This window comes from Lissotriton vulgaris, chromosome 12 (genome assembly GCF_964263255.1).
Source record: "Lissotriton vulgaris chromosome 12, aLisVul1.2, whole genome shotgun sequence".
Lineage (NCBI taxonomy): Eukaryota > Metazoa > Chordata > Amphibia > Caudata > Salamandridae > Lissotriton > Lissotriton vulgaris.
Window position 1 is genome coordinate 470,116,191 of NC_141700.1, and position 18,467 is coordinate 470,134,657.

General features: G+C 49.1%; 1 protein-coding gene across 1 annotated transcript in view; it reads left to right on the forward strand.

Annotated features, from left to right (window-relative positions):
* Positions 1-18,467, forward strand: part of TMEM170A (transmembrane protein 170A) — a 114,370-nt gene that overhangs the window by 83,800 nt on the left and 12,103 nt on the right. Inside the window, exon 2 of the mRNA XM_086945220.1 lies at positions 15,948-16,118. Within this exon, the coding sequence (XP_086801346.1) occupies positions 15,948-16,118 (171 nt within the window). The remainder of the gene's footprint in view (positions 1-15,947; positions 16,119-18,467) is intronic.

The window sequence follows — 18,467 nt, forward strand, 5'->3', positions numbered from 1 at the left end:
TCCTCGCTGTCTGGAACGCTGTCTTGGCTCCCGGCGTTCTATTCCGACTCCCGGCTCCAGAATTCGACCTCCTCCTTTACACGGTGTTCCTCCTCCGACCTTGACTCCGCCTTCCTGTTGGTCCAAGACGCTTCTTCCTGGATTGCGTCTCTTTTTACTGGTGCCTCACTGCCTCTTCCGGGGTCAGCTCCTCCCCTCGTTTCCGGACTCCGCTGCGGAGAAACAGGAGAGGTGGGTGTCTCTTTCCGTGCTCCCAGCTGGGGTCAATAATGCTGCCGTCCTGTGCATGCGGGGAATTCTGGGCGATGCTGTTCGGGGATAAGGTGTCTCCGGCGGGCCCCCTCTCACACGCCCGATTTTAAATTTGTGTAGTTATATTTCCTTTTACAAGCACACCTGACATCACATTGCCTACATAGAGCATACCCAACAAAATCAGCAGGCTGCACCAGGTGCAGGGTGACACCTGCCGATTGTTGTCATGTTGCATGGGGCAGCTACACACGTATTGGAGCAGAGTGCACGGGGAGATAAGTAGGGTGACAGGGATAACTGTAGAAACTCTCAATACACCACTGCCTGCTGGGGCTGTTACCTCTTCCCAAGAAGGGGAGACAGATTCTGTACAAATTTGCCAAATTAGGCTTAGAGCTAGCGCAGAGTTATGTAGCATACATTGGGCCAGCCCTGGCTCACCAACTCTATCTAAGTGGAAGACTAACTTTCTGGAATAGGTGGCAGCTGAGGAGTGCTGGCTCTGGAAAGTATACACTGACAATTAAGCAGAAAGGTATCTCAAAGTCTGGTGCAGCATGCTGGACACATTGGGTGAACATGGGGTGGAATTGGGAAGCGGAGTAGGTCTGAGCATGGAGGAGGAGGGGGGGGCGACAGTGCCTGCACAGGGGAGCTAGGCTCAGGGACTGTACCAACTGGGCGCATATCGCCTGGGCGCAGGCACTCGCTGTCTCCCAATGAATCCAGTGGGTCCACTTCAAAATAGAAGCTAATTTGGTCTTCTACACTACTATCCATGAATCACACGTCAGTATATGGAAATCTGATTATCGATTGAATGATTGATTGCTCTGTCTGCTGTCTATCTCTTTGCTTTCCCTTGAGACTCTCCTGTTCCTGCTTCGTCACACTCTGCGTATTGATCATTTGAATGTGCTTGAATAAACTATACTGCATTGTTTTTTATTTTTAGAATTGAATAAACAAAAAATGTTTACAAAAAAGTTATAAGTCTAAAAATACTTAGGGCCTGATTACAATGCTAGTCGGACCGACTTCAGCGGTTCTGTCGGAGGTGGTTCGAGGCAGTCGGACTGCCGCGGTCTAGTCAGAAGCAGTGAGTCTGACCACCGGATTACAATGCATGCATCCTGTACTCAGACCGCCTCTGGAAGCCGGCTGACTCAGACAGCCTTTCTCCGACCGCCGAGATGATGGTCAGAGAAAAACAGCATCCATAGGGCAGTACAGGGATCTTCAACCACCGTCCGGATTACGATGTGGGTTTGACGACCCAACCGTAGTGGTCCGACCGACTGCCTCGGGTGGTCGTAAACTATGTATTTGGGGTGCATACTCACCTAAATCCGCTTCTCATCAGCAGCCTCCGCGGTGTATACCTTCATCCAGGTCCCCCTACACCTCAGCTGGCTGCACTCTGATGACTACGATCCTGTGGGAGCCAGAATCCTGGTAAGTCATTATGCAGTATGTATCCACGGCAGAGTTAGTTTTGAAGCTGGAACTACCATCTGATGAAAAAGCTGCTGGTTTAAATATTCCCCCAGATGATAGAATAAGCCTGACAAATATACAGCAATCCCGCGATAAGATGGCTTTTCTGTATGACTCTGTGATCCTGTGCCTAGTGGCAGCAGAACAGTCTATTTCTAGTGATGGTACATTTGCCTCCCTTATGCGAGTTGCTGAGACCCATGAGGTGCTCGTTTTCACCCTGGATGATATTTTTTCACCAGTAAAACGTCCAAGAGGATGTAAAAAGCCTAAGCATCCCTGGTTCGAGCATATCTGTTGAGTGGCCAAGCTGGCTCTGATTGAGACAATTAAAACCAAAGACAGACTCCTACTTAGGGAAAGAGAGTGATATACAAAGCTAACACCATTGAAGCAAAAAAACTATGGGAGCTGGACAAGTGGGATACCTTGAAACAGGCACTATCCACTCGTGATATGAAGGCTTTCTGGTCTATAGTCAACACAGGTAGTAGTGAAGGGAAGTTGGCCATTGAACAAAACATCGTAGCTGATGTTTGGAAGCAACATTTCAAGGCCCTGTATTACATGTCAGAGGATGAGGGCATTAGCAAAGCTAAAGTCCTATCCGTACTGCAGGTTCTCTGCTCTGAAGCACCTCAGTTTACGCTCAAAGAGGAAACCAATGCTATTAGCAAAATTGCCCCCTCCGAAAAGCCCCTGGACTATAAGATCATAGGTGATCTCTTTCACATGGAACCTGTTATTTGGGGCTCATATTTGTGGACATTGTTTAGGGCTATATTGCAGGGAATGGCAATACCCAAAAACGTGGGCTGGCGCGGAAATCCTGCCGGTTTACATGACGGGTTCACCACTCCTCCCTCTAATTATAAGCCCATAAGTTTATTAGATGTCAGCCAGAAAATCTTTGCTCGGGTACTGTTGGATTGTCCGTTCAAAAGATGTCCCGCGTGCAACTCCAAATATCCCCACATCGACGTCCACCCGGTGTGCAACAAGTGTTTGTCGCCGGATCATGATGAAGCCAGCTGTATGGCTTGTTCTTGGATCGAAAACCGGAAGACGCTTAAACATCGATGCGCAGCGCGCAAGGAGGACCAGCAAACTACGCAGGAGCCAGTGGACATCTTCGATGCCGGGGAAGATGAAGAAGCGGAGCGGGAGGTTCAAGAGAACCTATCGGATCCCACGTCGGAGGTCGACTCCAGCTACTACGATGATGTTGAGATGCTTGATGCGGAAGACGTCGTCGACGAGGTAGGAGACGACGATGGGGCCTTTGGGGCCATGGAAGATAGCTCGGGCGAGGAGCTATGCCCACAAACTGACACTGGCACTGACACCGAAACGCATCATAAGGCTCAGGTCGAGGGATCGCCACAAGGCCTTACCCAAGATCTTGCAAAAGGTTCAAGGGCCCCGCCCTCGGCTTCGGACATGTCTAAGGAGCCGCAAACATCAAAATCGAAACCGAAAGTGAAAGCTCCGGTGTCGACGCAACCAAAAACACTTGGGACCACATCAAAACCAACCGTGCGTATTACTCTGGTCGGCTCGACGTCCTCGGACCTGTCGGCACCGACTAAGCAGAAGAGCGTTGTCGACCCTAAGAAACCGCTGAAGGGGGCCGAGACGAAGTCTAGCACGTCAAAGACAAAGGTCAAGGCCGTCGAACCAAAGAAGTCGGCGCCGAAGACAGTCGACACCGACAAAGGACTCTGTACTCAGAAGGTTCTCGAGACCCCGCGTCGGCAGGACAAGGCCAAGAGCGGTAGTACCCCCGAGTCCACAACGGGTGGTGCCGCGAAGGATTCTGTTGAGTCGACGCAGCCGTCCGCCTCCTTCTCGAAGCAGGTGGCAGACTCCCTGAAACGCATCAAAGACACAGCTTCGACTGTCGAGCCTAAGGATCCTCCACCTTCGAAGCCTGCCAATAAACCTCAGAAGAGGTCGGCGCCCATCCACTTCACGCTGCCACCGAAAGTGGTGCCGAAGGCTTTCGTCCCTAGAGTGGCCATGGACGTGCCCAAGAAGGTATCCTCGGTGCCGAAGCCGACACCTGTGGTCCCAGCCGCAAAGCATCGACAATCCTCGTTGGAAGAACAACAGGAACAGTTTATCGATGCCGATACAGGCAAACTTTCTCTTTATAAGCGAAAGATCGCCCCGGAACACCCGATGGAGTCCTATAAAATACCACTAAAGAAAAAGAGATTCTACTACAACACCTGTTCTTGTAGAACCTGTATCTCCAAGTGGCCATGATGTCTCACCCACTTATTCAGATGTGGATACTGGGGATGGTGATAATGACGAATACAGCTATCCTGTGGACACTGATCCAGATGATACTACTGAAACTTGGGCAGATGCTGCTGATCCTAATGACCCACGCACTGCCCCAGACACTCATGTGTATACTGTAAAAACGTCGCCTACTGAAGATTCGGCAGCGTTTAATGCCCTTATTAAAAGGGCAGCCAAGAATCATGAGGTCCAGCTCCATGCTGACCCCATTGAAGTGGACTTTCTTTTTGACACCTTTTCCGCCTCAGAGAGGACTGTCAAGACTCTGCCTATGTTGAAGGGTGTCTTGAAGCATGCTGGGGAAATATTTAAGGAGCCTACAAGAGCCAGGGTGATAAACCCCAGGATTGAAAAAAAGTACAAACCAGCGCCTGGAGACCCTACTTACATTAAGGGACAGTTGCCGCTGGACTCTCTTGTTGTTTCTAATGCCCGGAAGAGGGCTAATTCACAAACAGGTGATGCTCCTCCCCCAGATAAGGAATCTAAGGTGTTCGAGGCATCAGGGAAAAGGGTGGCAGCTCAAGCGGCCAATATCTGGCGCATTTCAAACACTCAGGCACTCTTAGCCAGGTACGACAGGGCACACTACGACACACTTGAGACCCTGTTACAGCACCTACCAGACGAATATAAGGAGGCAGCTGAGATGCTCATCCAGGAAGGGAAGCTCATATCAAATGCTTCTATCAAATGTGCACTGGACGCAGCAGACACCGCAGCCAGAGCTGTTAACACTAGTGTTATGTTAAGACAACATGCCTGGCTCAGAATCTCCGGGTTCAAGCCAGAGATACAGACCACCATTCTAAATCAGACCGTAAACCCTGATCATCTCTTTGGCCCAGAGGTGGACACCACCTTGGAAAAAATCAAGAAAGACACAGACTGCAAAGTCTATGGGGCTCTGCAGTCGCAACAGTTCAGGGGTGGTTCTTTTCGTCGCTCAAGCAATAGAGGGGTTTCCAGAGGCCAGCTATCCCAGAACACACAGTACTATAAAGGTGGCGCGCAAACCACATATACCAAACAAAGTAGAGGTGGTTATCGTGGAAACAGCGCCAAGGGCAGAGGTCGTGGAAACAACAGCTCCAGGTCCTCCGCCACTAACAAACAGTGACGCCTTGTCACTGCCCCCCGACCATCCAACACCTGTCGGGGGGGGAGACTTCAACAGTTCCTGCCAGTCTGGAAGTCCATCACCACGGACAGGTGGGTCACACAGCTTATCCAGTACGGTTATTGTCTGGAGTTGGCATCCACTCCACCCAACATACCCCCAAGACACCGTCCTATGTCATCAGAGCATTTGCACTTATTGCAGCAGGAGGTACTCGTCATGCTGCAAAAAGGAGCAATCGAGCTCGTACCAGTGGAAGAAAGCGGCACAGGAGTTTACTCACTGTACTTCTCAATACCAAACAAGCATTTACAATGCAATGGTTTCGCCTTTGGAAAAGTTAGAGTTATTGGCATTGTATATGCCAAAATTTGTATTTATGTTTTTGTTTCGAAAACAGATAAGTAAATGGCATTGTCATTTACATTGCCATTACCTTTTTTTTTGCAGTCACTTGGCACTCTCTAGCACTCCCTAGTACTCTTTATGCACTCTGCATTTCTTATGCACTCTGCATTTCATATGCACTCCCTGTGCACTCTGCACTCCCTATGCAGCACTCTGTATGCACTCTGTACTCTATATGCACCCTGCACGCTCCACTTCCTATGCACTCTGCACTTTTTATGCAGCACTCTGTATGCACTGTGCACTTTGTATGCACTCCACACTTCCTATGCACTCTGCACTCCCTATGCACTCTGCACTTATCATGCACTCCCTATGCAGCACTTTGCATAGAGAGTGCAGAGTGCATAGAGAGTGCAGAGTGCATAGAGAGTGCAGAGTGCCTAAAGAGTGCAGAGTGCACTCCCTATGCACTCTGCACTGTCTATGCACTCTGCACTCCCTATGCACTCTGCACTCCCTATGCACTCTGCACTCCCTATGCACTCTGCACTCCCTATGCACTCCCTACGCACTCTGCACTCCCTATGCACTCTGTATGCATTCTGCATTACCTATGCACTGTCTATGCACTGTGCACTCTGCACTTCTTATGCACTCTGCACTCCCTATGCACTCTCTGCATTCCTTATGCACTCTGCACTTCCTATGCACTTTGCACTCTCTATACACTCTGCACTCCCTATGTACTCTCTCTGCACTTTGCACTGTCTATGCACTCCCTATGCACTCTGCATTACCTATGCACTCTCTATGCACTTTGCACTCCTTATGCACTCTGCACTCTCTATACATTCTGCACTTTTTATGCACTCTCTCTCTGCACTCCTTATGCACTCTGCACTCCTTATTCACTCCCTATGCACTCTGCATTCCCTATGCACTCTGCACTTTGTATACATTCCCTATGCACTTTGTATGCACTCTTTATGCACTCTCTCTGGACTCTGCATTCCCTATGTACTCTGCACTGCCTATGCACTTTGCACCCTCTATGCACTCTGCACGCACTCTGCACGCACTCTGCACTCTATGCACTCTGCACTCCCCCTGCTCTATGCACTCCCTACTCTGCACTCCCTTTGTTAAAGTTTGAGCTTTTGATAAATGGTGTTTTGTATCTTCATTGAATTATGTGTAAAACGTTGATGTGTTTTACTTTACACAGAAATCTGGAGTGCATTTATAATGCAATTATTTGCAGAGAGAGGGAAGGGATGAAAGAGGCCAGGAGTAAGAAAGCTCAAAAGGAAGCGAGTGCAGGATAGAGAGGGAGGGCAGGAGGGAAGGAATAGACGCAGGAGAGAGGGAGGGCATAAAGGAGTGTGAGGGCATGAGGGAAGGTAGGAAAGTGTGAGAAAGGCAGAAAGGAGAGGGCGGCAGGTAAGAGAGGGAGGGCGGAAAGGAGAAGGAGGGCTAGAGGAGGAGAGAGAGGGAGATGGAGGACAGGAAGGTGAAAGAAAGAGGTGGAAAAGGGAGGGCAGTCGAGACTAAGAAGGCAGAAGAGAGAGATAACAGAAGAGTGGCATTGTAAATGGAGAGGGAGATGGAGGACAGGAAGGTGAAAGAAAGAGGTGGAAAAGGGAGGGCAGTCGAGACTAAGAAGGCAGAAGAGAGAGATAACAGAAGAGTGGCATTGTAAATGGCAATGTCTTTTCGCCATGTGTTATGGAGTGTATGCATGTGGTGTGTAGTAGAATTATGTGGGTATGATTGGAATTGTAGCAATGGTGGCATGCTGCGCTTTAGATGAAAATGTTTAAAAGTAAAGTGTGCCATACTGCGATGCTCCAATAGTTAATTGTGGATGCATTAACAATTGATGTGTGTACTGATCGCTGGTGGTGTGTGTGCCTGTAGAAATTGTGCACTGATGGCTGGTGGTGTGTGCGCCTGGTGGAAGCGTGCACTGCCGGCTGGAGGTGTGTGTGCCTGGTGGAAGCGTGCACTGACAACTGGTGGTGTGTGTGCCTGGTGAAAGCGTGCACAAACGTCTGGTGGTGTGTGTGCCTGGTGAAAGCGTGCAATGACGGCTGGTATTGTATGTGCTTAGTGAAAGCGTGCACTGACAGCTGGTGGTGTGTGTGTGGGTGTGTGTTGGTGTTCCTGGCGAAAGCGTGCAGTGACGACTGGTGTTGTGTGTGCCTGTTGAAAGTGTGCACTGACGGCTGGGTGTGTGTGTGTGTGTGTGTGTGTGTGGTTGTGTGCCTGGTGAGTGTGTGTGGGGTGTTTGTGTGGTGTGTGTGTGGTCTTATGTATGTGGTGTTGTGTGATCCTCTGTGAGATACCGGGGTCTGTCGTCTGGAATGGAAGCTTTGGTCAGATGGGGGGAGCATGGAAATGTTGTGCTCCTGTGGAGTGTCCTTATTTGCGCGAATGTTAAATGGCATATATGTTAAACAATATTAAATGCAACGTGCGTTTAAAGCTGACAGATGTGCACTGAAATACATGAATGTGTGGAGTATATGACATTCAATCCGAGGTAGGTGAGCACAAAATTCCATCAAGACTATCACTATCCAACAACCACGGCACTGGCATTGGCCACCATTCAGTAACACAACTGGACAAGGGGTGCAACTCACGCCCAATAAATAACATTTGATGCATGACGCATCTGCGTTTCTCACTTACCACGGACCGTCGTTGTACAGTAAAACACGTTTAAAATGTTTCTAAAACGTTCTACTGAAACATTTTTGTTTTCATTCGCACCGGAATCTTACGGTTCCACTGTAGTTTCTAGAATCGTGAGAAGCAGCGTGGACAGCCGGTGGCTTTGGGCAGGGGATGGGAGTGAAGCCGTACGCTGTTGTCATGGAAACGAAGCAGCAGCAGCGCCGCTGCAGGATGTGAGGCGGGTCATGTGCTAAGGCAAGATGGCTGCCCGGAGTCCGGAGGATGCTGTCTGAGCGCATGTGCAAGCCTCAGCCCGAGAGTGATTGCCTGACCCCGGCCACCGTGACCGCACCGCTCCAGGCGCTTACAGTATCCCGAGTCTGCCCCTGACGCTGCCGCCATGAGGACCGGCTTCCCGTGGCACAGCTGAGCGTGCGGTGCTTACAGTCAAGAGCACGCCTTTGTGGGCTGACTTGCCCTTAACTTTGTGTTGGTGCAGCATTTCCTGCGGAGACCGCTTTTTTGCGCATTGGCAGCTGGTCTTCACGCGCTGAACCTAAAGCCTTACCATGGCACTGACTATGTTTGGTAAGTCTGACGCACAATTTATACTTATCGTATCTGAAGTGGCTATATGCCGTTGTGACTGATTCGGAGACGGTGACAGTCTGAGATACAGTGCGTGTGTCTGCCGCCTGAGACAGTATGACTGTCTGAGGAGAGCTCCTTCCCATTGTTTCCTCGGGCAGAGCCCATGGGCGTGTACTCCTGCTAATTTTAGCCCCGCTACGGCTAGTCCACTGAATCTTAATAAAGATTTGGCTGTAGGAGTGCTCCATTTCCAGCCGTTGATGATTTTATTATGCACAGCTGTTTAACTGTCCCGACATTTACCTGTATTTCACATTCCCATTGCATGCGCGTTTTATACAAGAAAGTCGGCCAGTGGTTAAATCGATCCTTTTAGCCTCCAGCTGTTTTTCAAACACGTGAAAGTAGAATGACGTTTTCACTGCCATAAGTTAACCCTCTGCCCTGCCACAATCGCAAGCCCACCATCTGAAACAATTTCAGCAACCCATGCACTTCAGCGCTCGTCATTTATTTTACTGGGCCTAAAACAACTACACTGGCTGCCTGTTGAGCAACGGGTGGCTTTCAAGACTGGTTGCATTTTATTTAAGTCCTTACACCAATCCGGCCCCACATTCATCAGAGATCTGTTCAAAAAATATGACCCCTCCAGGAATCTTCGCTCTATGCATAAACATCTTCTGATTGTTCCTACTTATAAAAAGAAGCGTCTTGGAGGTTGCTGCTTTGACCATCTTGCGGCGGCCTTCTGGAACTCCCTCCCTTTTCACCTTAAAACGTGTGGAAACATTCTCAGTTTTAGACACTCTCTCAAAACATGGCTTTTCTCCCAAGCGTTCTGATGAGCTCCTTTTTTGCTCTCTCTGACTGATGCGTTGTGTCCCTGTCTATAGCGCCATGAAGCCCCCGGGCGAACGAGCGCTCTACAAATACATTTCAATATCAATATCAATTTTAACACGCTGGCCTCTCTGCTCTCTTTCGTCAAGACGTTTGGGACGGCAGGCCGGGGGCACAGGGGCACTCACGGTCTCCTCGGCGGGGATGGGTCTCCTCCGGGAGGCTCTTCGTCGTGCTTCAGGTGCAGCTCCTCCGCCGATTGCCCAATCAGGTCGCTGCTTTGCAGGCGAGCCCTCACAACCACCCGGGAGTCAGCCAACGGCAGTGCGGCTCCCGGGGCAACCCACGATGACGAACCTTGAGCGGCCAATCCCTGCACAGCTTCAGTAGTGACGCGACGGCGCACGGGCCAATCCCGTCGCGGCGTCAGTGAGGGGGCTCGACTCCTGTGGCCAATGGGAGCGCGGCGGCTTCGATCTCAGCTACCGCAGCTCCCGGTCACGAACACAGCTTGCAGAGGGTGTTTCTGGCCCCGGGCCGCGACGGTGATTTAGCGGCCAGAGATTTTCGGGCCGCAGATCGCGGTCAGCCTGCTTCCTCGCCAGCAGATCGACACGGGGGATTATAAGGCACAGGGAAACACCACGGGTCTCCCCTCACCCCTGAATCTGTGCCGATGAGCACAGCGATCGGGCCAGCTCTTCTCGGGGGCGTTCCCGGCTTTTGGCTGACGTATCATGACGTAGCCAAAAGCCAAAGATTCTCGGGAACGCCCCCGTGTCTGGTCCGGCATTGACGGACGCCTCTCTGTTCCAATGGCTAGCCTCCATTTATGGAGCTAGCCAATGAAGCAGAGAGGCGTGTTCAAGTCACCCATACTAGAAACTACAGATTTCGCTGGAGGAGGAGCCTAACGGCTCCGCCCCCCAGCGAAACCTAAAAAGGACGGGTCCCTCAGACCCATTCTGGACCTCAGACCCCTCAATCAGTACATTCTGTCAGAGCATTTTCAGATGCTAACACTACAGCAAGTCCTACCGTTGCTCAGTGAGGGAGATTATCTCGCAACATTAGATCTGAAGGATGCGTATTTTCATATCCCACTACACCCGTCACACAGAAAATACCTCAGGTTCACCATCCAAAATCAACAATACCAGTTCAAGGTACTACCTTTCGGAGTCACCACGCCACCCAGGGTGTTTACAAAGTGCCTGGCTACAGTGGCGGCACACCTACGGAGACAAAACATTCACGTCTACCCTTATCTGGACGACTGGCTAATCCAGGCAAAGTCAGCCCAGCAGTGTGCCGCCCACATGTCTAACACCATTCACCTTCTTCACGATCTGGGATTCTCACTGAATTACCCAAAGTCCCACCTGCAACCCACCCACATACGGCAGTATCTGGGTGCGACGATGAACACTCTGGCGGCCAAAGCACAGCCAAATTCAGTGAGGATCGGCAGCATTCAATCGCTGATACAGAAATTCAGACCTCAACACTCGCTTCAGGCCCGAGTGTTCATGCAGTTGATAGGCATGATGGCCTCCTGCATCTTCATAGTCCCGCACGCAAGACTACATATGCGTCCGCTTCAGGAGTGCTTAGCACGTCAGTGGAATCAGGCTTACGGCCAGTTGAAAGACCTATGTTGGTAACCGGTCGTGCATACAACTCTCTGCATTGGTGGAATCCACAAAACCTTTGCAAGGGACGACCGTTCCAGGAGCCTGTGCCACAGATCATTCTGACGACGGACGCATCTCTCCAGGGTTGGGGAGCTCATGTACTCCACTACACTGTGCAGGGACTATGAACAACGCTGCAGAAAAAGATGCACATCAATGTTCTAGAACTGATGGCTATCTTCATGGCAATGAAAGCATTCAAAGTACATCTCTGCAACAAGGTCGTGTTGATCCGGACGGACAACATGACGGCCATGTACTACATCCAGAAACCGGGAGGTACACACTCTCCACAGTTGTCTCATCTGGCTCAGAGCATGTGGAAGTGGGCCATTCAAAGGAATATCTTCCTCATGACAGAACACCTCCCGGGCAAGGACAATCAGATGGCGGACCTGCTCAGCAGGTACAGCCACCAAATGCACGAGTGGGAGATGCATCCATCAGTACTCCACCCGTACTTCCAAAGGTGGGGTCATCCAGAGATAGACCTGTTTGCCACAAAGGAAAACGCCAAATGCAAAAGCTTTGCCGCCAGGTTTCCACACCCACAGTCGCAAGGCAATGCGATATGGATGAACTGGTCAGGCAAATTTGCGTACGCTTTTCCCCCAGCACCTCTAATACCGCTGGTGGCACACAAGCTGAAGCAACACTCGGTGACGCTCATCTTGGTTGCACCGACGTGGGCACGCCAACCATGGTACACCACGTTTCTGGAACTGTCCGTCGTACCGCATCAAAGGCTGCACCTCACACCCGGGCTTTTGACGCAGAGCCATGGCGACATTCAGCATCCAGATCCGCAACAGCTCAACCTGGCGATCTGGCTCCTGAAGTCTTAGAATTTGGCTACCTCAACTTACCTCCTGACTGTATGGACATAATCAAGGAGGCAAGGAAACCCACCACCAGAGCATGCTATGCGGCGAAATGGAAGAGGTTTGTCAGTTTTTGTGCAAACCACAACATCGACCCGCTAGACGCATCTATTCAAAACATCATTTGTTATCTCTTACATCTATACAAATGTAATCTGGCCTATGCTTCCATTTGTATACATTTATCCGCAATGGCGGCTTATCTCCAGAACAGGCAGCGTCTCTCCCTTTTCAGAGTACCTGCCATCAAAGCCTTTCTGGAAGGACTCAAACGAGTCATTCCTCCACGGACCCCACCAGCTCACGAATGGAACCTAAATGTGGTCCTCACAAGACTGATGGGTCCCACTTTCGAGCCACTGCATTCATGTGAAATTCAGTTCTTAACGTGGAAAGTGGCTTTCCTGATAGCGATTACGTCGCTACGACGAGTTAGTGAACTCCAGGCACTAACTATCCAAGAGCCATTCATACAGATTCATTCCAACAGGGTGGTGCTTCGCACAAACCCGAAGTTCCTTCCTAAGGTAGTTTCACAGTTTCATATCAACCAGACTATAGAACTACCTGTGTTCTTCCAAAATCCTGAGTCCGTTGCGGAGAGAATGCTCCACACGCTTGACGTCAAGAGAGCCTTGATGTACTACATTGATAGGACCAAAGATTTTCGGAAGACAAAACAACTATTTGTTGCCTTTTCGCCACAACACAAAGGCAACCTCATTTCCAAGGCTGGTATAGCCAGGTGGATCGGTAAGTGTATTCAGATCTGCTATCACAAAGCCAAGCGCACTCTGACGATTCCCCCGCGAGCCCACTCCATCCGGAAGTTGGGGGCCTCCATGGCTTTCCTTGGAAATATTCCTTTAGAAGACATATGTAGAGCAGCCACATAGTCTACCACACACACATTTACGAAACACTACTGTGTAGATGTGCACTCCAAACAGCAGGCAGCTGTAGGGCAGGCTGTTCTAAAAACACTTTTCCAAACTGCTGCAGCTGGCACAGGCGGCCGCCGCTAATTGAGGGACTGCTATGTATTCTATGCACAGATATGAATTCAGCAGCCCACATGCCTCGAACCGAATATGCTACTTACCAGTATGCATCTGTTCTTGGCATTTAGGGCTGCTGACATTCATATCGCCCGCCCTCCTCCCCGGCGCCTGTAGCGGCTGCAGCACTCACAAATACTTCTAGCATGGTCATCATTCACTAAGTTTCACTCCATCTCTGCCACAATGGCTAAAAACAATCTGAGGATGGAGTCGATGCCCATGCGCACTGTAGTCCAGGGGAGGAGCCACCTATCTCGTGATACTTCGAAGTCTCTTCCAGGACAACAATGTGCAATCATCCGGACCCAACACTAGGCGGCGATCACAGATATGAATGTCAGCAGCCCTACATGCCAAGAACAGATGCATAATGGTAAGTAGCATATTCGGTACCCGCCATGATGTTTGCTGATGACACTCTCCTGCTTTCAAAGTCACCAATGGGTATATAGAGAGTCCTTGATAACTTCAAGGCCTTCTGTGATAGCAGGGCTCTAGAGATTAACTGTCAAAAGACCAAGTATATGGTCTTTAATCCAAAAAGTTCAAACCGGCCCAACCCAAGTCTACATGGCATCCCATTAGAGAGGGTCTCTGTATTTGAGTATCTTAGGCTCATCTTAATGGAAAAAATGGATTGGGGGACCCAAATTGATAATACAAGCCTGAAGCTAGGGCTGAACACAAGAGGGTTGCTGAAGGTGTATAGGAATATTTTCCTCAAACCTATTGGTCCACTCTTAGAGATCTATAAAGTGCAAACAATGGGCGCTGGAATGTATGGGGCTGAACTGTGGGGGCATGCAGTGAGCGGGGAAATTACCATGGCTAGCGTATGTCAGGAACTCCTTTGTGGGGATGGGCAGAGCTAGTCTATGGCACAACCCTGATGTAGCTTGTACCACAACTTCTAGAAAAGAACTGGTTCAAGGCTTTAGGGAAGGTAAACTTGCCCATTTACAGGGGAGCCCAGCAACAGGTTCACTGACAGTTGCGTTTCTGAATATAAAACTACAATTTCAGCGGTATGTTCCTCGGAAACCGCTCCGCTCTTCTGAAGCTAAACTGGTGTCAGTGCCCTTTGTAAAGAAGTCCAACTGGGGAGGCAGAAGTTTTGTGGTTGGAGCTGCCAAGGCATGGAATGACTTTCCGTTGCAGCTTAGGTGCCTGACAAACCATCTTGACTTCAGGAAGTCTCTTAAGACGTGGCTTTTTGCTGTCTAACAACTGGCCTTCACAAACCCTGTGTTAGTAACCTCTGAAGGACATCATACGCAGTGCCAGGACACCTTCTGGTATCAGTTCGCGCTATACAAATATCGATAACATTAACATAAAAGATGAGTAAATCCTAGAGCCTTCCCTGAAAGAAATACAACCTGCTTTACCAAGGAAATTGTATATTCAGTTCAGACATAGGATCTTGCCGATGCTTGTTTTTTCCAACAAATGGGCAGGTGCACTTGCTCTAGGTTATCCAACCTGTATCACCATTGACTGAACTATGCACATTTCGGCACACTCCAGCAATGGGGGTACATGATGCACAAGGCATATTCCCACATATGTTATGCATGTGTGTACAATTCACATGTTTTCTGTGATTTTGTACGCTTTTGGAGAGACATATTCGGAGATATGTGCTCTGCTGTAGATGCATCGTTATACCGCGGGGGAAAACTTCCCAGCCTCGAAAGTCGGAAAGGGCCCGCGAAGACTGCGGTCAGATGGTCAGTCTAACCGGCATCATAATCAGGCCCATAGTTATAAATTGTGCCGCAGTATGCTGCTGTATTTTTTAGGTATCTTGTGGTATATGCAGATGACAAGGCAGTATATAGTTGGCTAATAGCTGTATACAAAACTTAAAAGGCAGCCATGGCTGTGTAATAGTGCTTTTTAAAAATAGTTTTAGCCACACTAAAAAAAACATCCTTGCTGCTGTACAGCATTGTTATAAAATATTGGCAAAGCCAGTAGCTCTCATAGACGAGACCTATTGGATTTGCCAATGATTATTTGATGCATGGTGCAGGCTCAGTAAAAGCGAAGTAATAAAGTAACAAGGAATAGAGAGTCAGTCTCCAAATTAGGAGCATAAAACGGGGTTAGATGATCTCCAGACAGATAATTCGTTTTCAGATTTTGGTTTCTGTGACTTTGGCACAAACTATATTTATATATTTTCTTAGTGGCCTTTAGAATCTTCTTTACTTTGAAGTATATAAGTAAAAAAATGAATACCTACATATGTTAATCTTACATATTTTAGATGAAACTTCATGTTTGTTATGAGATGTACATTTTTTGGTGGGTGTGTCTGCAAATTGTTTTATGGTGCACATGATCACCCACAAAGTTCCTGATGGTTGAAATGCAAAGGTGGGAAAAATGTATGGCTGTAAGTCATGGTACGGTACAACTTCGTAAGATCCGGTATTTCAAATCTGTAAATCAGTGTGTTCTGTGGTGGCTGCTTGTGTATGAGAAAGTGCCTTTGGTGCCTATTGTTCATGAACCCTGTGCACAGAGGCAATATTTGAGGCACTGCCTGACCTGTAGATCATTGCACTTTGTGAGTGAGGTTAGGGTTCCGGTTTGCCTACAGCTAAGATTGCCATTGTTTAGTCAAGTAATATTCATGTTTCTGTCTTTGGTTTTACAGAGATGTGGTATGGTGTATTTCTGTGGGCCCTGGTCTCCTCTATCTCCTTCCATGTCCCTGCTGGGTTACTGGCACTGTTCACACTCTGGCATCACAAGTACGGGAAGTTCATGTCTGTGGGTATCCTGCTGATGGGCATAATCGGACCAATTTCTGCTGGTATTCTAACAAGTATGTGTTGAACCTATTAAAAGCAGCTAAAATGTACACGTTTCTCTTTTTGATTATACATTTATGTATGCCTTATAGCAGGTATCAAAATAGTTGCTCCCTTACTGAGAGCTTCGAGAACTCCCCGACTGTTCTTTTACATCCTGGTTCTTTTTGATCCTGATTCTTTTTCATTCGTAGCCTGTTTATCTCTGTCACCTATTTTGGGGGCTGTAAACTGCTTTTTAAGTAAATAATACTGGGTTCTGTGTGCTTTTACTTACTGTGAACACGTGTGTATAATAATTGGCATGCACCCATCCCTGTTCTAGGCTCACCAATGGTTGTCCTGCTGAATGCTGTATCTTGGATAGCGCTTCTCCTCATTTAATGAATAAGTTACTCATGGCCAAGAGCAAAATAACTTTGGGTTTTACTGTGCTGCCACTACAGTCTGAAGCGGTACAAAAGGGGGTGGGGATGGACGGAGCATCTGAACCAATCAAACACTCACACCCAGTCAACAGATCTGGGTTTAATCCATCACCGTTCTTTAGCCCACTCTGCCACCCCAGTTCAGACATGGCCATATGCAAATCAGTCTGACCCTGTGCCTCATGGGAACAGTCCAGCCCGAACTGCCAAGCCATGCCTTCCCTGGACCAGATTCAAGCTTCCTAGGACCGGTTTCTGGCATTACAGCCGTCTTCAGCCAGGTATGCTTGAATCCAGTGGCAAAGTGAGCAAGGGACTCACGTCTGAGCATACCCTGCCAACTTATGGCGAACAAAGCGGTACAAAAGGGGGTGGTGATGGACGGAGCATCTGAACCAATCAAACACTCGCACCCAGTCAACAGATCTGGGTTTAATCCATCACTGTTCTTTAGCCCACTCTGCCACCCCAATTCAGTCATGGCCATATGCAAATCAGTCTGACCCTGTGCCTCATGGGAACAGTTCAACCCGAACTGCCAAGCCATGCCTTCCCTGGACCGGATTAAAGCTTCCTAGGACTGGTTTCTGGCATTACAGTCGTCTTCAGCCAGGCTTGCTTGAATCCAGTGGCAAAGTGAGCAAGGGACTCACGTCTGAGCATACCCTGCCAACTTATGGCGAACAAAGTGGTACAAAAGGGGGTGGTGATGGACGGAGCATCGGAACCAATCTAACACTCACACCCAGTCAACAGATCTGGGTTTAATCCATCACCGTTCTTTAGCTGGGGTGGTGTGGTGAGCAAAAAAACTATGGATTTAGGCCCAGATCTCTGTACTGGGGTGAATGTATGACATTGTTCTGCATTCTGTCCATCAACTGTTGTTTTTGCATTTGCCACCCCGAGTGGGACGGGTATGCTCAGACATGAGTCCCTTGCTCTCCACAACACTGGAGTCAAGCTATCCAGTCTGGAGACTCTGTTGTGCCGCATTGCCGTATTCCCGCTGCGAGCCGTGACCCCGTGACCCGACGCGACGCGTGACGTGTGTTTCAGAGCGCGAGGAGCGCGAAGGGAGCCAGCCGATGTTGAAGTTGCTGGAGCCGCGTGGAGGACCGTAAAGAACTCGCAAATAGCAGCGCGAGTCATATAAAAACTTTTAACTTCACGAACATAATATTACTCCCCAAAGAGGTGCGAGGAGTAAGTGGAGTGGGGGAGCGAGGCATCCAGTGCCTGTGGGACCCGTGTGTCCAGGCTGTGCTCCAGCCCTCACCCCCACCCTCGGAGTACTGATCCCAGAGCCCCGGGCCAAAACCGGGTGGCCAGGAGTGGAAAATTAAGCCCCCAAAGAGGTGCGAGGAGTAAGTGGAGTGGGGGAGCGAGGCATCCAGTGCCTGTGGGACCCGTGTGTCCAGGCTGTGCTCCAGCCCTCGCCCCCACCCTCGGAGTACTGATCCCAGAGCCCCGGGCCAAAACCGGGTGGCCAGGAGTGGAAAATTAAGCCCCACAAACCCAATCTTGCTACATCCTCCGTAAGTGAGGATGTGATAGAAAAACTTGGACTACTTGGCAGAATAACCTGCTTAGCCCAGACATATATTATTTTAAAGAAAAAGTGGAGAAAGCCACGGATCACGAGCGCAAGGGCAAGGCACAACAGAGGTAAGTGGAAAGAATTTTCATCAATTTTCATTTATTTCAATTAAATAGTTTTTTTTAATTGAAGCACAAAAGGGAAGTGATTAAGGATTAAAATGGCCCCACGAAGAAATAAGAGCACACTAGGAACATCTAGGAAAGCAAAGCCTAGCAGCGAAAATAGACAAGACGACCAAGAGAGCCCGAGATCACCTGTGGTCAAGGAAAAAACAAAACGTCCCCAAAAGAACAAAGAGAAAACTCCCAATAATATCCAACAGGGAGGAAGTA